The sequence below is a fragment of the Piliocolobus tephrosceles genome, chromosome 2, assembly GCF_002776525.5.
Source record: "Piliocolobus tephrosceles isolate RC106 chromosome 2, ASM277652v3, whole genome shotgun sequence".
NCBI lineage: Eukaryota > Metazoa > Chordata > Mammalia > Primates > Cercopithecidae > Piliocolobus > Piliocolobus tephrosceles.
The window spans coordinates 115,509,780-115,535,518 of NC_045435.1; the positions used below are offsets into that span (position 1 = coordinate 115,509,780).

The window sequence follows — 25,739 nt, forward strand, 5'->3', positions numbered from 1 at the left end:
CATCTTACCAATTAAAAACTCCTTGAGGAACAATATTTTCATCTGATTCTTACCTGTATCCCCCAAGTTTGGCACATAATAGACAAAAACTGTTGCAATAACAATGTACTGGGGTTTTGAAAAACTATTAAAACAGTTAAGAAATCAGTTATAAATATTTTATCTGTATATATGTTATTTCCCCCAAATTGAAAATGATAAATGTGGAATTGAGCTATGTGTATATTCAAAATATATAAAATTAATACTGGCATCTACCTTTACACATATCAATTTAAGATATACTACCAACAAAAAATACCATTAAGTTGGACCTTTACTTTGTGGACTTTGGAAGGACAGAAGAAATTACAAGGAAAAGATCAGAAGATTAAAGAAAATTGAAAATTTTTGTAAAGGAAAAAAGTTTTACTAAAATAAAAAGGGAAATAATATACTAAAAAATGTATTTGCTTTCAAATACACTTCTCTAACTTCTAGAAACTTGGGGATTCCTTCTGACCATTCCTCCCTAGTAATTAACTGACCAAATCAGCTGCTATATGCCAACCACAGTTTTCAGACTGTAACCTTAAGCGTTTGTGATTCTTTGACCAAAGATTCTGTAGGCTGTCAGAACCCACCTGTCTGTGTGCACAGCAGTCTGGGAAGTGTCAACAGCTCCCTGGAGCAGCCATCAACCAAGAACTGATCAGAGTCCAGCCCCCGCCTCCTCAGTTGGGGTGATTCTGCAGCATTCTCTACACTGTGTCCCAGAACTCCTCAGCTGGGTTACAGCACAGTTGCTCACAATAAAACGCATGAAAATCCACTCTATGTGGCTTCCTTCCTTGCTCTTTCTTTCTGTCCTTCCCTAATGGTGCTTCCTGGTGCCCCCTTATTAAACTCCTTTTTATACATCCGTATCTCAGAGTTTACTTCTGGGACAACTCAACCAACCAAAGGCATCAGCTCAAGGAATGGAAGCCATGGTCTGGTTTATTCAGTCATTTATCGAGTGCCTAAGGTATGCCAGATTGTGACATACTCTTGTGAAAAAGTAGTGAACAAGATGAAGTCTCTGCCCTCATGGAGTTCTATTAGCCGGGAAACGCAGGCACTAAGCCAACAATTAATGTAAATTGTATAAATTCAAGTAGCGATGAGAGCTTTAAAGGGGAAAAATGTTTTGTGAGGGATTTGGGGATTAGAGAGGGTGACTTTAGCTCTGGGAGTCAAGGAAAGGCTCCCTGAAAAACTGACATTTGGATTTAACCCTTATGAGAAGCAGCAGCTAGGAAAGGTAAGGGAAATACTTTGTTACATAGAAGAAATATGCCCCCTCTTTTTAAACTTTGGATTAAATTTAATATTGTTATTATTATTATTATTATTATTATTATTATTATTATTATTATACTTTAAGTTCTAGGGTACATGTGCACAGCGTGCAGGTTTGTCACATATGTATACATGTGCCATGTTGGTGTGCTGCACCCATTAACTCGTCATTTACATTAGGTATATCTCCTAATACTATCCCTCCTCCTTACCCCCATCCCACAATAGGCCCCGGTGTGTGATGATCCCCTTCCTATGTCCAAGTGATCTCATTGTTCACTTCCCACCTATGAGTGAGAACATGTGGTATTTGGTTTTCTGTTCTTGTGATAGTTTGCTGAGAATGATGGTTTCCAGCTGCATCCATGTCCCTACAAAGGACTCGAACTCATCCTTTTTTATGGCTGCATAGTGTTCCATGGTGTATATGTGCCACATTTTCTTAATCCAGTCTGTGACTGATGGATATTTGGGTTGATTCCAAGTCTTTGCTATTGTGAATAGTGCCACAATAAACATACATGTGCATGTGTCTTTACAGCAGCATGATTTATAATCCTTTGGGTATATCCCTAGTAATGGGATGGCTGGGTCAAATGGTATTTCTAGTTCTAGATCCTTGAGGAATCGCCACACTGTTTTCCACAATGGTTGAACTAGTTTGCATAATAAGTCAACCAGGACAATCTAAAAAGATACGATCCTCCCTGGAATGAAATGTATCATCACTGTAAATTGTGTACATCTTTCTGTGAAGATTAAAGCCCTGGTTCCATATTAATAACAAGTATTCTCTGAGTCACATTTTTGGGATTTAAGATACCAGAAAGCATATATAGATGATAACGTATAGTTGACAAAATTAGTTTAGAAAGTTTCTCACAGTCACAGTCACAGGCTTTTTTTGTTTTTTTTTTTTGGAGACAGGGTCTCACCTTGTCACCAAGGCTGGAGTGCAGTGGTACGATCTCGGCTCACTGCAGCCTCGACCTCCTGAGCTCAAGCAATCCTCCCACCTCAGCCCCCCAGGTAGCAGGGATACAGGTGCGTACCACCACACCTGGCTAATTTTTGTATTTTTTTGTAAAGATGGGGTTTTGCCATCTTGCCCAGGCTGGTCTTGAACTTCTGAGCTCAAGTGATCTGCCCGCCTTGGCCTTCCAAAGTGCTGGGATTACTGGTGGGAGTCACAGCACCTGGCCAAGACAACTATTTTATTAATGTCTAAATGAGACTTACTTTTAAAGGTGATACTCCTTCATAACTTTTTTCCACTTGTACCCATAAAAATACATTCTGATCACTTTTTAATGTATTCTATGACAAATTGTAGTAAGGCAAACAAGGAAATTGAACTTTCAATCAGGTCTCATAACGACCTTATCTGAGAGGTAAGTTTAAAAAAAGACAAACAGAGAAAACATTTCTTCCTACAATATAGAACATCTGCTTAAACAGCACATTTATTGAGCAACTTCTCTGCACCTGGTAGGAAGTTAACTTTCTTATCTCAAATAATGTCTTAAGAAAAAGATATATATAGATGTTAAGAAATAAATTTAGCATTTATTATGGTGGTACAAAAGTAATTGTGGTTTTTGCCATTATTTTTAATTTCTTAGCACTTTCTTACTTAGTGTTTACTTTAGTGAACTCTGAGCGGTACCAATAATTAAAACTTTTAGACAGTGATAGTGTCTAAATGGTTTTATATACTCTCTGGAATCCATTCATCGAGCCATTATTTAGGCGAGTTGGTGGCCTTGTCTGAAAGCTTGCTCTGGGCTGCTAGAAGATAATGCTAGCCACTGGACAGACAGTAGTAGATGTGATAGGCACATTCCCTGTTCCCAGGGATCTTACGCTGTACTGTAGGAGACAGACAATAAACAAGAAGACAAACACTTCCAGATGTGCAACAAAGAAGCTAAAGCAGTAGAGTTGGGCTGATGAGGCAGGGATGGTGGAGAATACCTTTTTTTGGATCCAGTAGACTGCCTGTAGAAGGATTTTTAAGGAGAAGTTTGATTGACAAGAAGAGACTGTCCATGGAATTGTCTAGAAGAAAGTTTTCAGACAGAGGAACAGCAACAACAGAGCCTAAAGAAGAAACCTGGCAAGTCTAAAGAAGACCCAACATTGACCAACTTTGTGGGAGACAACAGTAGGAGATGAGGCTGAGAAGGGGAGGGCTGGCTCAAGTGGACTTATCTGCATTTTAATGCCATGACAAGTAGTAACACAGGCAGAAAGGATCTCTTTAAAACAGACCATAATCTCACATGGTTTAGAACAAGGTTAGTTATAATAGTTCGCATGTATTGGGGCCAGGCACTGTGCTAAGTATGTGCATGAGTTATCTCAGTTAATCCTTCATGAATATGTGAGTTATCTCAGTTAATCCTTCATGAATACTTATGAACTTGATGTTACTGTTAGGTCGTCATGTTATAGGTCTTATGTTGTCCTCATGTTGTAGATTTCGACGTCATGCTCAATCACTGAAGTTCGCAGAAGCAGTGAGTGGCAGATAGAATTGGAGCCTAGGGAGGCTAACTTCAGGGCAAGCACTTGATCCCTGTGCAGATGGTGCTGACTCCTAGAAGGCTGGTTGATAGATGTATTTCTTGATGTATATATTCCTGAGAAAGAAAAAAAAATCTTGTTGAGGTGTTTTGCATCTATGTTCATAAAAGATATTGGCCTGAAGTCTTCTCTTTTGTGTTGTGTCTCTGCCAGGTTTTGGTGTTAGGATGCTGCTGGCCTCATTGAATGAGTTGGGTAGGAGTTCTTCCTCCTCAATTGTTTGGAATAGTTTCAGTAGGAATGGTACTAGCTCTTCTTCATCTTATAGAATTTGGCTGTGAGTCCCCTGATCCTGGGCTTTTTGTTTTTGTATTTTGGTTGGTAGCCTATTTGTTACTGATTCTAATTCAGAGCTGATTATTGGTCCACTCAAGGATTCAGTTTCTTCCTGGTTCAGTCTTGGGGGAGATGTATGTGTGCAGGAATTTATCTGTTTCTTGTAGGTTTTCTAGTTTTTGTGCATAGAGTTGTTCATAGTAGTCTCTAACAGTTATTTGTATTTCTGTGGGATCAATGGCAATGTCCTCTTTGTCATTTCTAATAGTGTTTATTTGGATCTTCTCTCTTTTCTTCTTTATTAGTCTGGTTTTGATTTATCTTACTAATTTTTTGAAAGAACCAACTCCTAGATTTGTTCATCTTTTATATGGTTTTTTATATCTCAGTCTCCTTCAAACCACAATCCAACAGCACATCAAAAAGCCAATCTACCATGATCAAGTAGACTTTATCCTCGGGTTACAAAGTTGGTTCAACATATGCAAACTGATAAATTTGATTCATCACATAAACAGAACAAAAGGTAAAAACTCCATGATTATCTCAATAGATGCAGGAAAGGCTTTTGATGAAATTCAACATCCCTTCATTTTAACAACCCTCAATAAACTATGCATTGAAGGAACATACTTCAAAAATAATCAGAGCCATATATGACAAACCCACCGTCAACATCATACTGACTGGATGAGCTGAAAGCATTCCTCTTGAAAATTGGCCCAAGACAAGGATGCCCTCTGTCACCATTCCTGTTCAACATAGTATTGGAAGTCCTGGCCAGAGCAATGAGGCAAGAGAAAGAAATAAAAGGCATCCAAATAGGAAAAGAGGAAGTGAAACTATTCTCATTTGTAGATGACATGATTCTGTATCTAGAAAACTGCATAGTCTTTTCCCAAAAGCTCCTTGAGCTGATGAACATCTTCAGCAATGTTTCAGGATACAAAATCAATGTAGAAAAATCACTAACATTCCTATACACCAACAACAATCAAGCCAATTGTGAATGGGATTGCTTTCCAATCAAATTAGGAGGCAATTCCATTCACAATTGCCACAAAAAGAATAAAATACCTAGGAATACAGCAAACTAGGGAGGTGAAAGATCTCTGCAATGAGAATTACAAAATACTGCTCAAAGAAATCAGAGGTGACACAAAGAAATGGAAAAATATTCCATGTTTATGGATAGGAAGAAACAATATCATTAAAATGGCCATACTGCCCAAAGCAATCTACAGATTCAATGCTATTCCTATCAAACTACCTATAACATTCTTCACAAAACTAGAAAAAAATATTTTAAAATTCAAATGGAACCAACAAAGAGCCTGAATAGCCAAGGCAATGCCGAGCAAAAAGAACAAAGCTGGAGACATGATGTTATGTGACTCCAAACTACCCTACAGGGCAACAGTAACCAATACAGTACAGTACTGGTACGAAAACAGACATATAGACCAATGGAACAGAATTAGAGAGCCCAGAAATAATACTGCACACCTACAACCATCTGATCTGCAACAAAGCTGACAAAATCAAGCAATGGGAAAAGGACTTCGTCTTTAATAAATGATGCTGGGGTAACTGGCTAGCCATATGCAGAAGATTGAAACTGGACCCCTTCCTTAGGCCATATACAAAATGCAATGCAAGTTAGACTAGAAACTTAAACGTAAAACCTAAAACTGTAAAAACCCTGGAAGACAACCTAGGAAAAACCATTCTGGACATAGGAACTGGCAAATATTTCATGATGAAGACACCAAAAGTAATTGCAACAAAATCAAAAATTGACAAATGGGATCTAATTAAACTAAAGAGCTTCTGCACAGCAAAAGAAATTATCAACAGAGTAGACAGACAACCTACAGAATGCGAGAAAATATTTGCAAACTGTGCTTCTGACAAAGATCTAATAGCCAGTATCTATAAGGAATATAAACAAATTTACAAGCAAAACCAAACAATTCCATTAAAAAGTGGGCAATGGACACGAACAAACACTTTTCAAAAGAAGACATACATGTGGCCAAGAAACATTTGAAAAAATACTTAACATCACTAATCATTAGAGAAATGCAAATCAAAACCACAATGAGATATCATCTCACACCAGTCAGAATGGCTATCAAAAAACAAACAAAAAAAAACAGATGCTGACGAGGTTGCAGAAAAAAGGAAATGCTTATATGCTGCTGGTTGGAGGATAAATTAGTTCAGCCATTGTGAAAAACAGTGTGATGATTCCCCAAAGAACTAAAAACAGTATTACCATTTGACCCAGCAATTCCATTATTGGGTATACACCCAGAGGACTATAAACCATTCTACCGTAAAGACACATGCATGTGTATTTTCACTGCAGCCCAATTTACTATAGCAAATACATGGAATCAACCTAAATGCCCATCCACGGTAGACTGGATAAAGAAAATGTAGTACATCTACACCACAGCATATGAAATCAGGTACTTTGCAGCAATGTAGATGGAGCTGGAGGCCATTGTCCTTAGCAAACTAACACAGGAACAGGAAACCCAATACCACATGTTCTCACTTATAACTGGGAGCTAAATAACAAGAACTCATGGACACAAAGAGGGCAACAACAGATACTAGGGCCTACTTGAGGGTGGCGGGTGGGAGGAGGGAAAGAATCAGAAAAAAAATGCCTGTCAAATACTATGCTTAGTACCTGGGTGAGGAAGCAATCTGTACACTAAACCCCTGTGACACAAGTTTACCTATTTAACAAACCTGTAAGTGTACCTCTGAGTCTAAAGTAAAAGTTAAAAGAAAAAATATATCTATTGACAAAAAAGAAAAAGGGAAGAAATCAGAGGAGTTTTTATGAATGGCATAATTAAGAAGAGCTTTCAATAAAAGCCAAGCATCAAATTACCCTAATATCTAATGACTGGTAAAAAGAACAACTACAAGACACCAATGAAAAAAAATTAAAGAGGATCAGAAGAATTAATACTGTTAAAATGACATACCATCCAAAGCAATCTACAGATTAAGTGCAACCCTATCAAAATACTAATGACATTTTCACAGAAATAGAAAAAACAATCCTAAAACTCATATAAAACCACAAAAGACCCTGAGCAGTCAAAGCAATCCTGAGCAAAAAAACAACAAAAAACAAACCAAAGCTAGAGGCATCACACTACCTGGCTTCAAAATATATTACAAAGCTGTAGTAACCAAAACAGTATGATACTGGTATAAAACAGACACACGACCAGTAGAACAGAATAGAGAACTCAGAAATTAATCCATGTATCTACAGCCTACTGATTTTTCCAAAGACATCAAGAACATTCTGTGGGGAAAGTGCACACTCTTCAGTAAACAGTGCTGGGAAAACTGGGTTACCCTTTGATATCATAGCCTTGGTATTTGTCTTGAGGAGCATTATAAGAACTTTTATAAAATGTATAATTTCTGTATTTGTTTTGAAAATTGTTATCGGGAATATTATTCATTATGTTGTTCAGTTGTCTTATATTAGGTCCCAAATGAGAAACTTTGTTTGGAATTTAGTTTTGGAGGAAATCCACTTATTTCTTTAATTTATTCATTTAACAAGATAAACCAGGAAGCTTATGCCTACATGAGTGTGTCATCTCAGTAATTATATTTACCTTTGTGGTTAGGTATTTTAGGTATTTACTTTCTGTGACCTTGACATTTTTCCTTTTTTGAACCATACCACATATGTTCTTTGCTGTAAGTTATCCTAAATCCACTCTATGCCCCTTTATTAGAAAGGAAATAGCTTATGTATTAAAAAACAAATTAATGAAATGAAACTATGTGGAAATCAATGTAGGTTTGTCTACATTAAATTCCAAGTTACAAAGCCATTAAAACATAATGCAATTCCCAATTTCAGTAGAGATTTATTATAGATATATTTTAAATACTGAGTTCCCATGCTATATTTACAGTATTACTTAATTTATATTCAGATGTTCCAACCTTACTATTCCATAATGTGGAAGTGCCTAGAGTGCTTTACTTTGATATACACTATTATGCCCATTTTGTTACTTCAGTTTTCAAATAATTCAGTCGATCACTCTACAATTGCAGGCAAATAGGAATACATGTTGTTATATGCAGCCTTATGAAGTTACCATTTGCATTCACTGTAAATGGATTCCATTTCCTTGGTCTTGCCCTTCTGTTGGGGGAACCCACCCCCGATAATTCAACGTTATTATACATAGGTTCTTTTCTATCTCCCTAAGTGTTGGCCGGTCTGAGAAATAAAGGGAAAGAGTACAAAAGAGAGAAATTTTAAAGCCAGGTATCTGGGGGAGACATCACATGTCAGCAGGTTCTGTGATGCCCCCTAAACCGCAAAACCAGCAAGTTTTTATTAGTGATTTTCAAAGGGGTGGGAGTGTACAAATAGGGTGTGGGTCACAGAGACCACATGCTTCACAAGGTAATAAAATATTACAAGACAAATGGAGGCAGGGCAAGATCACAGGACCGGGGCAAAATTAAAATTGCTAATGAAGTTTCAGGCACACATTGTCATTGATAACATTGTATCAGGAGACAGGGTTTGAGAGACAACGGGTCTGACTAAAATTTACTTAGGTGGGAATTTCCTCATCCTAATAGGCCTGGGAGCGCTACGGGAGACCGGGGATTATTTCATCCCTTATTTGCAACCATAAAAGACAGACATTCCCAGAGCAGCCATTTTAGAGACCTACCACTGGCAATGCATTCTCTTTCTCAGGGCTGCTCCTTGCTGAGAAAAAGAATTCAGCGATATTTCTTCTATTTGCTTTTGAAAGAAGAGAAATATGGCTCTGTTTCACCCAGCTCTCAGGCAGCCAGACCTAATGGTTATCTCCCTTCTTCCTTGTTCCCTGAACATCGCTGTTATCCTGTTCTTTTTTCAAGGTGCCCAGATTTTATATTGTTTGAACAATTTGTGCAGTTAACGCAATCATCACAGAATCCTGAGGCAACATACATCCTCAGCTTACAAAGATGACAGGATTAAGATTTAAAGTAAAGACAGGCATAGGAAATCACAAGAGTATTGACTGGGGAAGTGATAAATGTCCATGAAATTTTCACAATTTATGTTCAGAGATTGCAGAAAAGACAGGCGTAAGAAATTATAAAAGTATTAATTTGGGGAACTAATAAATGTCCATGAAATCTTCACAATTTGTGTTCTTCTGTCATGGCTTCAGCCGGTCCCTCCATTCGAGGTTCCTGACTTCCCGCAACACCCTTCCTATCATACATCCTGTGAGTGCTACCTGCCAATATTAGGGACATTCCTCCAGTTTTGCCATTAGTGTTTAAAGAGCTAATGAATTACTGTGAATTACTTGTTACACTGTTTCTTAGAAAAACATAATAGAAAGGTTTTGTTGTTGTTTTTTGTTTGTTTCATAGCGATTAAAAATAAATAAATCTCCTATGTAGAAAATGTAATTACGTCTACAGTCTGCCAGAGTGATTACTTAAGAATTGTCATAATAATTAGTTCTTCTCATTTTATTTACTCAATACAACTTTTGAAATACTTACTACCTTCTTACAGATGGTTAATAGTGAAAGATTCCTTTTTACTGTATATGAAACCGGACAGCGGTGCCATTGCCTTCGTCCTGCTGGTAGACAAAGAATTCAAAATTAAGGTGGGGAAGAAGGAGACAGAAACGAAATATGGAATCCGAATTGATAATCTTTCAAGGTACAAGTTTCAAATATTTAAAAAAGATTTCTACAAAAATATCTTAAAAACAATTTTTTCCTTAACCTTAAGTAAAAAGGGAGTTTAAAAAGGGTTAGAAAATTGTAATTTAGAGCTCATCCTCAATCAATAGTAATGAAACCGCTTTTTTCCTTGTATATATTTTAAAGAGTATCCTGTGTGTAACAGAGTCAGAATAAACAATCCCATATGTAGATGTTTGCCTATGTTAACAGAAATTACTACTTAATTTGCCAGTTTACTAAACAGATAGATTAGAGCATTTTTAAAATACATGAAACCTTTACTTTGTAAATCAATATTCTTTAATTAACAAAACACCAAAAGAGTGATTTGATTTATAAAAATTGTTACACACATATTTTAAGAAAGACACCTTCTTTTTCTCTGAGACAGGGTCTCACTCTGTCACCCAGGCTGAAGTGCAGTGGTGCAATCTCTGCTCACTGCAACCTTCACTCACTGCAACCTCCATCTTTCAGGTTCAAGCAGTTCTCCTACTTCAGCCTACCAAGTAGCTGGGACTACAGGCACCCGCTGCCACACCCGACTAAATTTTGTATTTTTTGGTAGAGATGGAGTTTCACCATGTTTGCCAGGCTGGTCTCGAACTCCTGACCTCAAGTGATCTGCCCACCTCGGCCTTCCAAAGTGCTGGGATAACAGGCCTGAGCCATCCCACCTGGCCAAGAAAGATATCTTGAAAGGACACTCATGTACATTTATTTATTATAGATTTTATTAGTGAGTACATGTGTATGTGATCTTTCTGGAAGATTGTAATTATATCATGTATGTGTGTCTTTATACATATATATCCATTTATCTCTATATAGTTCATTCACCATCATGTATATGAATATATATGCGTTTCTCCCTGTACACATACACAACATAGCTTCATATTCCCTTACTAATTTACATGTGTGTGTGTGTGTGTGTGTGTGTGTGTATGTATATGTGTATAAAAAGATGCTGAACTTCCTGATGATATTCTATGAGAATGGGACTTTTAAGATTGTGACTGGAAATATGATGGTGCTGCCATTACACCTTCCTCCTGCATTCCTGTTTCACAGTGAGCCACAGAAGTCTGGCCACAGTTCTCACTGGCCCCTTACTTTATTGGCCACTTCATCTGCATTTCCCACCCTTGCTTACTCGTATGTCAATGCCAGATGAGGCCATTCACATCCAGGTTTCATTACCTTCCGTCCTGGTGTAAGATCCCCCCATGATTTTATCAAATAAGGCCAAATTTCCCCACTTATTTTTGAAGGGCATTTATTTTCCTGCGTTTATTTGAAATTTCTCCCTAATATGCCTTGCAGGTTCTATGGAGGCAGCATTTTTTTCTTGCCTCTTTCTCTTTGCTTTTCTTATGTCCATGGTTGGAATAGTTCTTTTTTTCCCCCCTTGATTCTGACTCACATCCTGTAATAATGTCTTATCTTGTTACTCATCTCTTCTGTAAAGTCTTCTCATAGCTGTTTTTCAGAGGCTTTTTAGCTCAATTGGAGTAGTGCTTGCAGGATGGGTCAAGCCCAGGCACCTCCTGTGCCCTCTTGTCTCCATCCCTAGAAACTCGTGCCTCCTTTACCACACGCGATGGGGATGCTTCACTCCTCTCAGCTCCACCATGTCTCTCCTCCCCTGTCTTCACAGCTCAGCAGCAGCAGCCTCTCCCTGGCTTCATGACTTTCAGACAAAAGCCAGCATCTACCTCTGACATATTGAGGAAAGCAGTTTGGACATGGTTAATCTTTATAAATAATTCTTTTAGAATCTGTGAACACAGCCTCCTTCCCTGCTTCTAATCAGGATCATTGCATTTCCTCAAAAAAGCAACCTCCCTCCTCACCCATAGTCTTCTTACATTGGGATGGTGGTAGATTTCTGCCTACATGGCAGGGATACAGCTGGCTCCAACACTGTGTTTTCCTTCAAACTTCAAATTTGGATAACTTATTTTTCCCTCTTAGTAGTAGGCAGAATTCTGACACTTGGCATTAAGAAAAAACTCTCTGGAATCCACTCTGAATTTTTTTTTTTTTTTTAGCATTTATAACTCTGTAAGAGTTTAGGATCGTTTAGTTATGAGTGACAGAAAAATCTAAAGCAAACTGGCTTATACCGAAGAGAACTTATCAGCCATGTTGAGCGTGACTGATTCCCTTGTGGTAGCAAGATGGCCACCTCCCACACTCACACCAAATTCTGTGGAAGCAAGAGAGTCCCTCCTGGCATTCCTGAGCAAGTCCTCATATTTGCTCAGGAATGGCTGAAAGGATACTCATGTCCATTTATTATAGGAATGGATGAACAAATGTACATGAGTATCCTTTTTTTTCTGATATCAATATGTTTAATTGATTATTATTGCAAAAGAACAGTTTTTCTGGCCAGGTGCGGTAGCTCACGCCTGTAATCCCAGCACTTTGGGAGGCCAAGGTGGGCGGATCACAAGGTCAGGAGTTTGAGACCAGCCTGGCCAATATGGTGAAACCCTGGCACTACTAAAAATACAAAAATTAGCCGGGCATGATGGTGCTTGCCTGTAGTCTGAGCTACTTGCGAGGCTGAGGCAGGAGAACTGCTTGAACCCAGGAGGCAGAGGTTGCAATGAGCCAAGATTGTACCACTGCACTCCAGCCTGGTGACAGAATAAGACTCCATCTCAAAAAAAAAATAAAAATAAAAATAAAAATAAAAGCCAGCACGGTGGCTCATGTCTGTAATCCCAGCACTTTGGGAGGCCGAGGCAGGCAGATCACCTGAGGTTTGGGAGTTCAAGACCAGCCTGACCAACATGGAGAAACCCGTCTCTACTAAAAATACAAAATTAGCTGGGCGTGGAGGTGCATGCCTGTAATCCCAGCTACTTGGGAGGCTGAGACAGGAGAATCACTTGAACCCGGGAGGTGGAGGTTGCAGTGAGCCGAGATCATGCCATTGCACTCCAGCCTGGGCAACAAGAGCAAAACTCCGTCTCAAAAAACAAAACAAACAAACAAACAAACAAAAAACAGTTTTCCCACGATTAATGAAACAGAAAACGCACAACATATTCATGCCAGAACCACCTTCTGGGACCAGGAAGATAGAATATGCCATTTTGCTTAGCTTTGTTGAAGAGAAGGGATGGCTGTCATGAAGCACAATTGGGATGATATTTCCAGAAGCTGAGGGAATGGATACTAGAGGGCACAAAGGGAAGTGTCCTCTAGAGCAGAGATTCCCAACCCCCTCGGGGTGCCAGTCCCTGGCCTATTCAGAACTGCGCTGCACAGCAGGAGGTGAGCAGTGGGCAAGGGAGCATTACCACCTGAGTTGCGGCCTCCTGTCAGATCAGCCACGGCATCAGATTCTCACAGGAGCCCGAACCCTCTTGTGGATTGCACATGGGCGGGATCTGGGCTGCGCGCTCCTCATGAGAATCACGTCACCTCGTGATTACCTGAGGTGGAACAGTTTCATCTCGAAACTACCCCCTATCATCTGTGGAAAAATTGCCTTTCACAAGCCTGTCCCTGGTGCCAAAAAAAGTTGGGGGCCACTGCTGTACAGGAGCCAACAGCTCTCTAACACTTAAAAGTAGATCCTCACCTTACCCCTCTTTCTTTATCCTCCTCATGGCCTAGCACGCAGCTCTAGGTCTATGGTAAGTACCTTTATGCATGTTTGCATGAGTTAATGAATAAGTAACCTGAACATTTATTTTTGTCATATTGAATATATTTCTAGAAATACTACCAAAAAATGTTAAATGCCTGCTTTCTTCATGTTCTTTGTCTAAAATTTTCAGTTTATGTTTGGTATACTACCAAATAAAAAAGAACATGAGATAGAACAGAGTGACCATTCTTTTCAACTTTCTGCTTTCTTTTTAAAGGACACTTATTTTAAAATGCAACAGCTATAGACATGCTCGCTGGTGGGGAGGGGCTATAGAAGAATTCATCCAGAAACATGGCACCAACTTTCTCAAAGATCATCGATTTGGGTCATATGCTGCTATCCAAGAGAATGCCTTAGCTAAATGGTAAGTTAGTTATTACTGCTCTAAGCCTGCCAAGGCAGTCCTAGCATCTAATATTACACTGTCCTAAATTCACCTGGAATCAATTTTCAAAACTGTGAAAGATTATGCATTATACTTAACAAGGCTTCTCTTTTTGTGATAATTATGGGACTACCTGATTATATATTAGTTTTTCAATTGTTGCTTTTAAGATTTTTCACAGTGAACTTAGCTAGCTTTAGAGTTTGAAGTTTGAATTTTAAAGCTAACTTCATACATTTCTTTAATGATGCAAATGGAAGGTTTATTTAAGTCATTAGCCCTAATTTAGGAAAAAGCATTTACTTGCTAGATATTTCTTTTAAATAAAGTCATGCTTAGCATGTTTTTCTACCCGTGGATTGGAAGCTAATTTGTTTTCAGTCTCAGAAGAAAAACTGTATGTAAGTTCAACAGGATAGGAGAATTCATCTGGCTCCTTATGATGATGAGGCTCAATAAATTTGTTGTTCTCTAAGCAGAGAAAAATCAGGCTGCTTACCACTTACTGCCCTTCCTAGGCAGCAGAGGAAACTTGGTATTTTCAATCCTTGTTTTGCAGGTACACAAAGTCAATGATGATTATGTGTTATGTGGAGACTCTAGGCAGTGGCTTCCATGTTTTGCTTTACCATAAGATAAGTTTCTTTTCTTTTCTTTTTTAATAACAAAAAGGAACAATAAACTTGTCTTTCAGGTATGTTAATGCCAAAGGATATTTTGAAGATGTGGCAAATGCAATGGAAGAGGCAAATGAAGAGATTTTTATCACAGATTGGTGGTTAGTATTTGTCCCTGGGAATTTTTTCTGGAAGTTTCTATGTTTAGAAATGTACAGTGGTATAGTGCTGTTCAAGAATTACACATATGAAAATCAGCAGTATCTATGGATGGTTTGGCCAGAGTCTCAACCAACTGACTAAGCCTTCAGTGAAAGGCCTTTTCAAAAACCTTGGCCTCAACAATATTCATAAAATACTTAGTTTGAACAATTAGGTTTTATATTTGCATTTGGAAGCAGACTTCCATGTATTCATGTCAGTAAAGATTATGCTGTAATGCAAGTACACTTACAGAGGTAATGGTGTCTTTGGGTGTCTTTTTCTAATTTTGGTATGTCTGTCATGAGGGCCAGTGAGTATACTTCTTCTAAATTGTCGCTTTGATGTTGAAATAGTTCCACTTGCCTGTTACTGTAAAAATATCCTCTGTAATGACTAGGCCTCCTCAGCTGTTCTAGAGATACATCCGGTTTCAACTTTGTGACTACCTTAAAAAAGTGTCCGTAAAAGTTGCTATGCTTATTAAAGTCACCAGAAGCCTCATATCTGAAACTCATTTAGCTCTTGGGAAATTTACTCCTGTAGTTGGTGTAGGCAGTCTAGTCTGACTTCAGTTCCAATCATTTATCTGCCTGGAAAGCTAAAACCCATTACACATGCTAACACTGGCTATGATGGAAATGAAAATGTCTAAAATGTGTTTTCCTTCTAGGAACTTATTAGTAGTTGCCTGAATTGCCCCTTATCCAGTTTTCTTCCAAAAGGTACCTTACATGAACTGTTAATATACCATCATAATTTATTCTAGGTTTTGTGGGCAATATCAGTATCTAATTCAAGAATGGGAACACATCTTTTGCTTCAGTTGTCTGGAAATCTATAATGCTAAGACATGCTTTCTTACCTTGGCCCTGTTGACATTTGGGGCCAGATAATTCTTTGTTTCAGGGGGCTCTCCTATGCATTGTAGGATGTTTAGTGACATCCACTAGCTACCAGTAGTAAGTTCCCAGTTGTGACCACCAAAATATCTTCATCCATTGCTAGATGTTCCCTGGTTGGGGTTGGGAGAGGATGCAAGATCCCTGTCAGCTGGGAATCACTGATCTAGAGGGGATAGATGGGGTATGTGGTGGCCAGCATGCTCATGCTTGTGGAGGAGCTTAATTCTGGTCTTTCTATTCTTGCCAAATTTTCTCTTTTCAGTCAGTTACCAGGAAGAAAAAATGTTTCATACTTAGGAGCTATTTATTTGGTTGAATAGTTTATAAACACTTGTGATAATAAATTTGTGCCAGTGAGTACTATATTCTTTAAAAACATATTTCTGAAAGTTTCGTGAAGATGTGAGAGAGACTAAAAATAATTTTTCCATTGAGTCTAGATTTTCGTGCTTTGTATCTGAACACCAAAATTTTTTTAACTTTTAAATTCAAGGGTACAATTACAGGTTTGTTAAATAGGTAAACTTGTAGCATGGGAATTTGTTGTATGGATTATTTTATCACCCAGGTATTAAGTCTAGTACCCACTAGTTACTTTTCCTGATCCTCTCCCTCTACCCTTCAAAGGCCCTAGTGTGTGTTGTTCCCTTGTACATGTCCATGTGTTCTCATCATTTAGCTTCCACTTATAAGTGAGAACATGTTGTATTTGGTTTTCTGTTCCTGTGTTAGTTTGCTAAGGATAATGGCCTTCAGCTCCATCCATGTTGCTGCAAAGGACATGATCTCATTCTTTTTCATGGCTGCATTGTATTCTGTGGTGTATATGTGCCACATTTTCTTTATCCAGTCTACCATTGATGGTCATTTAGGTTGATTCAATTAAACATGTACAGAGATGGAACCCTGAGTGTTTTCCTCTCTACTTTCAGCAAGAGAATGAATCAGGAGGTTATTTATTTTTTCATGACTGCACTAGGATACCATTTTATTACAACACATCATTAGAAATAAAACCTTCACAGTAACTTCTCTCAAACAAGTGAAGAAAATTCTTGTTTTACAAGTATATTGCAAAAAGGAACATTCAGAAACTTAACCAAACCCTAATATGCGTAGACCTGAGAGAGTGGGGTTATCTACCACAGTCTCTGTATAGAGTCTGTATGTTAAATGTGTCAGAAATAGGATTAAGAAAACAGGAGAATACAAAAGAAAAATCAATGAACAGAGATTTTTAAAAGAGGGATTTTGTAAAGGGTAGAGAAACAGACAAAGGTTGAGCTGGAGACAAAGATTATAAAGAAAATAAATCAGCATTGTATTACTAACTGGCTCACAAACAGAGACTATTCTAGGTAAAAGAATACATGTTTTCAATGTACTTAAGTTGGTTTTAAATGCAACTTTATTTAAGTTGGTTTCAATATTGTTAGTGTTTTTCAAATGATGAGTTGAGCCTCTTTAGTAATTGTTTATTAAAATAATTTAGTAGGTTGTGACCAGTATTTTTTTTAAACAAAGAATGGCACAGGATAGGATAGGGAAGGGAAGGGAAAAGAAAGGAAGGGTACAATGTAAGTGGTAATAAGGGCTACTAATTTTGGAAAAGTTTATTTCGGTTGTAGATAGATAGATAAACAGACAGACTGACCGACTGGCTGTTGGTTTGGGGTATAATTCTTTCTGCAGTTTATGGTTCAAAAGTTTAAAAGTTTGAAAGCCACTGACTTTCAAAAATGGTTAGTAAACTTTTTCCTTAAAGAGCCAGAGAGTAAATTTTTTTTAAGCTTTTCAAATCATGTACGGTCTCTGAAGCATATTTTTTTTACAACTCTTTAAAAATATAAAAACCATTCTTAGCTCACAGGCCATGCTAAAACAGTCTATGGGCAACATTTGACTTGTGAGCTATAGTTTGTTGACACCTATCTTAGAAGATAGACTTAATTCACCACATTTTATCAATACTAAGAGCTAAATGTACTGTTTTCCAAAGTTGTACCATTTTACATTTTCACCAGCAATGTATGAGAGTTACAATTCTTCCACATAATTGCTAGCCCTTGGTGTTGTCAGTCTTTATTTCAAAGGATATACAATAGTGTTTTATTATGATTTTAGCTTATATCAGCAACATCATTTCACATTGAGCAAATTTTCATGTGATATTTGGACATTTGTTTAACTGTTCAAATCTTTTCCCTTTTTTTGAGAGGGAGATGTTGTCAGTCTTCTTATTTAGTTGTAAGAGGTATTTGTACATGCTAGGTAAAGTGGTTTTCCCATTTCACTCTGGCCTCCATTCTTTCTGTTGAGAAATTCTCTGTCACTTGAATAGATTGTTCCCCTCTAAGTAATGTGTTATTTTTCCTCTGAATGGTTTCAATATTTTCCTTCTGTCTTTAGTTTTCAGCAGTTTGGTTATGATGTTTGTGTTTATCCTATTTAGGGTTCTCTGAGCTTCCTGAATCTGTAGTTTTATATCTTTTGCAAAATTTAAGAAATTGTTAGCCATTATTTCTTTACACATTTTTTCTGAACTTTCCTCTTTCTCTCCTCTTTCTGAATCTCCAATGACACAAATAGTGTCTTATTTATTTGTCAAATTCATTGACTCTTTCCTCTATGACAGGGTCCCCAACCTCAAAACCAAACCAGTCTCCAGACTGTTAGGAACCAGGCCACACAGCAGATGAGCGGGAGGTTGTAGGGCGAGGTAGTGAGCATGCGAATTACTGCCTGAGCTCCGCCTCCTGTCAGATCAGCCGGCATTAGATTCTCCTAGGAACAGGAACCCTATTGTGAACTATGCATGTGAGGGATCTAGGCTGCCTGCCCCTTATGAGAGTCTATACAGTGCCTGCTGGCCTATCTGAGGTGCAACAGTTTCATCCAGAAATTATCCTTCCCCCTCATTCCCACCCATGGAAAATTGTCTTCCATGAAACCGGTTTCTGGTGCCAAAAAGGTTGAGAACTGCTGCTCTATGATCTCCATTCTGGTATGGAGCCTATCCTGTGAGGTATGGGGGATTTATTGTTTGCTTTTGTTTTTCTAGTGTTTTTGGTAATTGTGTTTTTCACTTTGAAAATTTTTATTTGGTCCTTCTTTATATCTTTTTCTGTAAGACTTTTTTTGTCTTTTCATTCATTTTAGGAGAATTCACCCTTACTTAGAGCATTTTTATAATATCTGACATAGCCTTAAGTAGGTAATTTCAATATCCACATTGTCTTGATATTGACATCTGCTGATTCCCTTTCCCGTACAAGGTTAAGATTTTTTTTTTTTTCCTAGTTCTTTGTGTGCCGGGTACTTGTACTGTATTCTAGAAAATTTTATTATTATGTTATAAGACTCTGAGTCTTGTTTGAATCCTGTGGAGAATGTTAGTATTTTTGTGTTAGCAGGCAATTTACCAATTTCAGTTCAGGCTTAAAGTTCCAACCAGCCTTTTATGAGTGTTGTTTTAATGTCGGTTTTGTTGTTAATGCCTTTCTGGTGCTATTCAGATCTGTCCCATATGTGTGCCACCTAGTGGCCAGTCTGAGACTTGGATGGTGGTCTGTTCCTGAGTTCAGTTCTCAGCCTCTTTGGTGTGATGTTTAGGATGAAATCCATGCATAGACAGCTTGGGAGTGAGCCAGAAAATCAGAAACAACTTTATGGAGCTGCTTTTCTGAGCTCCTCTCCCCTGTTTTTAGTTTCCAATGGCTTCCCTTTTTAGCCTTCTAGCCTGAAAGATGGGTTTTTATTTACTGTGCTCTGCCATGTGCTTTCTCTGATGGCACCCATGTCCAGAGCCAAGCCAGGCGTATTTACGTCCCCATTGGTGAGGAAATTTCCCCTGCCTCAGAGGTTTTAGTAACTTTGGGCTCTCCACTGCAGCCCTGTCACTACCAGAGATCCTTTTCATTCTCCCCAAGCCTGAACTAGAGGATTTTTGAAGTTCTCTCTGTGCCAATGCCTGTTTCCAAGTTTTCCCTCCAAGTCAAGGAATCAAAGGGGGAAAAATTGTTAAACTTATCACTGGCTAGGTGGTACTTCAAATTCTGTTCTTCTTTTTCTATATTGAGGCTTCCACTTATTTAGCTCTTATGTAATTTTTCTCAGCAATATTTTGTATTTTTCTAGCTATAGGTCATACATATTTTGTTAAAATTTTCACTGAGTATTTTATGTTTTTTGATATTATCATAATGATATTTTAAAATTCATTTTCCATACAGAACTAGAAATGCAATTGATTTTTGTGTATTTACCTTATAGCTTGTGACCTTGCTAAATTAATTTATTAGTGCTAATAGCTTTTTTGTAGATTGCTTAGGATTGTCTTGTAATGATTATGTGATCTATGAATAAAGACAGTTTTACTTCTTCTCTTCTAATCTGTATGCTTTATATTTTATTTTCTTGCCTTGTTGCATTGGCTAGTTATCACCAGTAAAATGTTGAATGAAAGTGGTGAGAATGGACATCTATGCCCTGTTTCTAATCTTCAGAGGAAAGCATGCAGTTTTGTTATATTATGAATGATGTTAGAGATAGATTTTTTATAGGTACCCTTTATTACACTGAGGAAGTTTTTTTTCTATTTCTAACTTGTTGGGAGTATTTATTATTAATGGATATTGAATTTCTTCATTTCTTCTGCATTTGTTGAAATAATAATATTTTTCTCCTTTTTGTTGTTACTGTGGTGAATTACATTGATTGATTTCCAACTTTTTGTTTGTTTGTTTGTTTTTTGAGACGGAGTCTCGCTTTGTCATCCAGGCTGGAGTGCAGTGGCATCATCTCGGCTCACTGAAAGCTCCTCCTCCTGGGTTCACGGCATTCTCCTGCCTCAGCCTCCGAGTAGCTGGGACTACAGGCACGCACCACTACGCCCGGCTAATTTTTTGTATTTTTAGTAGAGACGGGGTTTCACCGTGTTAGCCAGGATGGTCTCGATCTCCTGACCTCGTGATCTGTCCGCCTCGGCCTCCCAAAGTGCTGGGATTACAGGCGTGAGCCACCACGCCCGGCTTGATTTCCAACGTTTAAACCAACCTTGTATCTTAGGATAATCCCACTTGATCGTTATTTTTGTAAGTTGCTGTGTTTTTGGTAAATATTTTTACTTCTGTGATCATAAGGGATGTTCTTTATTTTTCTTTTCTTGCATTGTCTTTATTTGGTTTTAGTATGAGGATAATGCTGACTTCATTAAATAAGATAGTAAGTGTTCCCTCCTTTGTTTATTGGAAGAATTTAGGTAGTACTAACATCATTTCTTTCTTAAATATTTGATAAAATTCAAATATTTAATAAATTCTGTAAAGTTGGCAGAGTCTGTAGTTTTCCCTTTGGGAAAGTTTTAATTACAGATTCAGTTTTTCAGTAGCTATGAAGTCAGTATCAATTTCTTTTTATTTTCATTATGAAAATATTTTATTCAAGGAATATGTTTATTTTATTTAAATTACCACAAATATTGGCATACAGTTATTTTTAATAGTTATTATTCATTTAATATAATTTAATGCTTCTAGGCCCTATAGTGATTCCCTATCTTTCACTCTTTTTTTTTTTTTTTTTTTGAGACAGGGTCTTCTGTTGCCCAGGTTGAAGTGCATTGACATGATGATGGCTCACTGCAGCTTCAACCTTCTAGGTTCAAGCAATCCTTCTGCCTCAGCCCCCCGAGTAGCTGGAACTACAGACATAAACCACCATGCCTGGCTAATTTTTAAAATTTTTTCATAGAGACAGGGTCTTACTCTGTTTCCCAGGCTGGTCTCAAACTCCTGGGCTTACGCAATCCTCCCATTTTAGCCTTTCAAAGTGCTGGGATTAAAGATGTGAGCCCATCCTTTCAATCATTTTTTTGTCATGTTTTTTAGCATTGCTAGAAATTCACAAATTTTATTGATATTTCAAAGAGTCAACATCTAGTTTCATTGAATTTTCTCTGTGTTTTTTCAGTTTTATGTTTCATCAAGTTCCGCTCTTATATTTATTATTCCCTCATCTTCTTGCTTTGGGTTTAATATCTTCTTTTTCTGTCTTTTAAAAATGGAAAGTCTGATCAATAATTTTTAATTTTTTGTGTTTCTCATGTAAGCATTTAAAGTAATTAAATCTTCTAAGTGGTACACTTAGAGGTATGTTTTAACATCTCTGAAATCAGGAAGCATCTTACGCTCTTACAGTTACAGTTGTCATGATTTTTTCTTTCTTAGTGGTACATGCAGTAACGATGCATCCTACAATCACTGGTGTCCTAGATTCAATTAAATATAATTTTTTTTTTTTTTTTTTTTGGGACGGAGTCTCGCTCTGTTGCCCAGGCTGGAGCGCAGTGGCCGGATCTCAGCTCACTGCAAACTCCGCCTCCCAGGTTCACGCCATTCTCCTGCCTCAGCCTCCCGAGTAGCTGGGATTACAGGCGCCCGCCACCTCGCCCGGCTAGTTTTTTTTGTATTTTTTAGTAGAGACGGGGTTTCACCGTGTTAGCCAGGATGGTCTCGATCTCCTGACCTCGTGATCCACCCGTCTGTGATCCACTCCCAAAGTGCTGGGATTACAGGCTTGAGCCACCGCGCCCGGCCTACAAATGTAATATTAAACAATAACTTTGTTTACAAGTGAGTAAAGACCCTTACGTAATAATGCTTGGTAAGTTATAGCTGCTTTCTTCTTGCTGTGCAGCCATGGTTTATACTTTGTTTATAGCATGATATAACAAAATCTTTTTTTCTTTTTATGTGTTATCCTCAAAATTTAGGGCCCTTGAGAGCTATCTTAAGATTCTTCAAAGTATCTAGTGGAATGCTCAGCATACAAGGGTACACATGTTTGTGGATTAAATGAAATAAATGATGATAAAGACTTAATTGCAGAGTATAACATTAAAAGTCTCCCCCAAACTGAAGCTCTTTGAGCCCATATTTAATGTATACATCAAAAAATTGCAATTGTGTATATGTTGTTGGATATCTCTCATTTTTGGTGAACTAGCAGTGGACAGCAATGCATTTTACTATTTTAAAGCAGATTTCTTTTTAATGCTTCTTTGATCTTTTCTGATCAATTGCTGTGCTTTGTTTGTTTGCTTGTTTGGACATAGATTACTTTTGAGTTTGTTTCCTACTCTAAATTAAATATGCAAGTACTTACACTGTCCAAACTCTCCATTTGTCTGTTTACTTTTTTATTTTACCCAATAACGTTTCCTTTAGAACCTTTATCTCTGGGTTTTTATTTTCTTTAACTTAATGAACTAGAGCATAACATTGATTTCTTTTAATCTCTTTACCTCCTTGGAGCACTGTTGATTTCACTGATTTCACTTGCTTAGAGGACTCTCTGGGAGGGCAATACTCCAGTGCAGAATTCCATAAGACTTTTATCCTGACATAGTCTACCCCTGCTTCCTCAGGTCTAGCAGTTCAGTGAAGAAAGGAATATTTTCTGCTGCTTCTTTTTTCTAACAACAGGGAAGTTACAGCATGTACTTATTTAACTCAGAAACTAACTTTAGAACCCAGCCCCAGGGGAAAAATGACTCTATTGTACTCTTAGCTGCCTTGTGAAGCTTAGCTTACCTTAGCCGCCTTATGCCTTACAGAAGGAGAAGAGTCTAGGAAGAATTTCATATATCAGCCGACCTTCCTTCTCCCCTGTCCAGAAAGCCCAAGGTTCCCTCAGACGCTGCTTCTTTGTGTATAGGAAGTCAGTGTGTCTGTGTATCCATTAGAATGCTTTTAGTTTGGGGTAACATATGTTCAACTAAAGAGGGCTTAAACACTGAGGATTTATTTTTCACATTTAACGTTAATCTAAAGTTGGGTAATTCTGAGGTTGGCAGAGTGGTCTAGTGATTCTGGGGTTATGGTCTTCCCCTCAGAATTTCAATATTGCTGCACCTCTGTAAGCATCATACTCCCATACGACATCCATCCTAAAGCTGGAAGTGTGGGCAGGCTTTCTCAGAGAGGGAGAGCGAGCGAAAGAGAGGGACAGGGAGAGAGAGAAAGTGTGTGTGTGTGTGCGCGTGTTTCAGGGAGGAAAAACCTTCCCATTAAGCCCCTGTGTACCTCCTCATATATCTCATTGTTCAGGATTGTGTCGCATTGTGCTCTAGCTGCACAGGAGTCTGGGAAAGCAAGTATCTAGAATATTCAGAGTCTGTGGTGGGAGAGAGGCTCTGACAGCAGGGAAGAAGTTGGAGATTGTGGGTGGGCAACCAACAGTATCTGCCTGTGTGCATAGCTGTGCATGTGGGTACGAGAGACAGAGAGAGAGAGAGAGAAACTAAGATTGATGTTTTGTATGGCTAAAGGCTATTTTTCCCATATGAAGTTGTACCTAGACTCATAGTAAAGCTTTGGATTACCTACCACAATGGAAGATGATAATGGCACTTGGGCTGAAATTGCCTTTGCTTCCTATGACAAAATCAGAACTTTGTATTTTGTTTTAGTTACTTGAAATCTTGGTTTCATTATTTCAGGCTGAGTCCAGAAATCTTCCTGAAACGCCCGGTGGTTGAGGGAAATCGTTGGAGGTTGGACTGCATTCTTAAACGAAAAGCAGTATGTACTTTCCCAGAAAATGCTGATATAATTTTTTAACTGTCTATTGTCTCTGAAATGCTTTGCTTTTCAAAGCCTTTCACATGTATAACTTTTCACTTTAGAGTTTGACAAAAAGTAGGATAACTAATGTTTTTCAGTTCATTTGGTTCTATTTTTTTCCTATTGCTTTTGAGTGCATAAATATTTTAGACTAATTCACAGCATGGATTATGTTAGCATCTCTAATTTTTATTTTTGAATCAGTTATGGGCAGTTAATTTTATAGGCAAAAAAGTTATAATAAAATTTCATCATTGAATAATAAATGATTAAATGGAGCATAACATTTAATTGTATTCATTATTTTGTCATTTAAGCAAAAGAAAAACTCATCTGGAGAATGGTTTCAGCTAGATGGGGCTAACATGGTGTAGAATAATATTAAAGGGGGAGGAATAGTCACAGTTGATGGTGTTTTTGCTCTAGTTTTGGTAAAGTTCGTGGTAATAACGTGAACTGTTTCCTGTGGAGTTGACCCTGTACAGTCTGGGTGAACATTGAGTGTGTGCTTTTTAGGTGTAAAAAATAAATAACTGAAGCAGTCTAGGCTCATTAATGACTGCATTGGTATTTCTAGTGATTTTTTAATGTAATAGGCCCTCAACAAAATTAAATCAGTTTAAATTAAAAATAGATCTGGATTTATTATTTAGCATGTCCAAATTAGGAAGTGCTAACTTTTTGCTATTATCAGAAACTGTCCTAACCTTTTTTTTTTTTTGAGATGGAGTTTTGTTTTTGTTGCCTAGGCTGGAGTGAAATGGTGTGGTCTCGGCTCACTGCAACCTCTACCTCCCGGCTTTAAGCAATTCTTCTGCCTCAGCCTCCCAAGTAGCTGGGATGACAAGTGCCCGCCACCACACCTGGCTTTTTTTCTTTTGCATTTTATTATTTTTAGTAGAGACGGGGTTTCACCATGTTGGCCAGGCTGATCTTGAACTCCTGATCTCAGGTGATCTGCCCACCTCGGCTTCCCAAAGTGCTGGGATTACAGGTGTGAGCCACTGCTCCTGGCCAACCTTTTTTTATTCTATCATTAAACATGCTAGCAGAACATGTAGAGCCTAAATAATTGAGGTTAGCATTTTTCTCTTTCTCATACCCTTCACTCATTTCTTCTTTCCTATCCTCTACATTCCACTTTTTCTTTCCCCATTCACTTTCCCCTTTTCTCTCTGTATCTTTTCCCCATGCATTTACTTGAGTATTTCTGGGGATATCCACAAAAATAGTCAGACCTCTCTGCTAATATTGAAAGCAAAAGAAATTAATAATATTTATTTGAAACACATTCTGCCAAACAACATCATTTTGATGGATAGTCTAGTTTGTTTCATCAATAGAATTCCAGTTTCAGAATTGGACATTTTGATTCTGAAAACA

General features: G+C 37.9%; 1 protein-coding gene across 3 annotated transcripts in view; it reads left to right on the forward strand.

The window, feature by feature from the left end:
- The window catches only part of PLD1 (phospholipase D1), a 224,071-nt gene that overhangs the window by 103,584 nt on the left and 94,748 nt on the right, over nucleotides 1-25,739 (forward strand). For all 3 annotated transcript variants that reach the window (XM_023213449.2, XM_023213447.1, XM_023213450.1), the window contains 4 exons: nucleotides 9,773-9,925; nucleotides 13,839-13,988; nucleotides 14,704-14,787; nucleotides 24,233-24,314. In XM_023213449.2, the coding sequence (XP_023069217.1) occupies nucleotides 9,773-9,925; nucleotides 13,839-13,988; nucleotides 14,704-14,787; nucleotides 24,233-24,314 (469 nt within the window). The remainder of the gene's footprint in view (nucleotides 1-9,772; nucleotides 9,926-13,838; nucleotides 13,989-14,703; nucleotides 14,788-24,232; nucleotides 24,315-25,739) is intronic.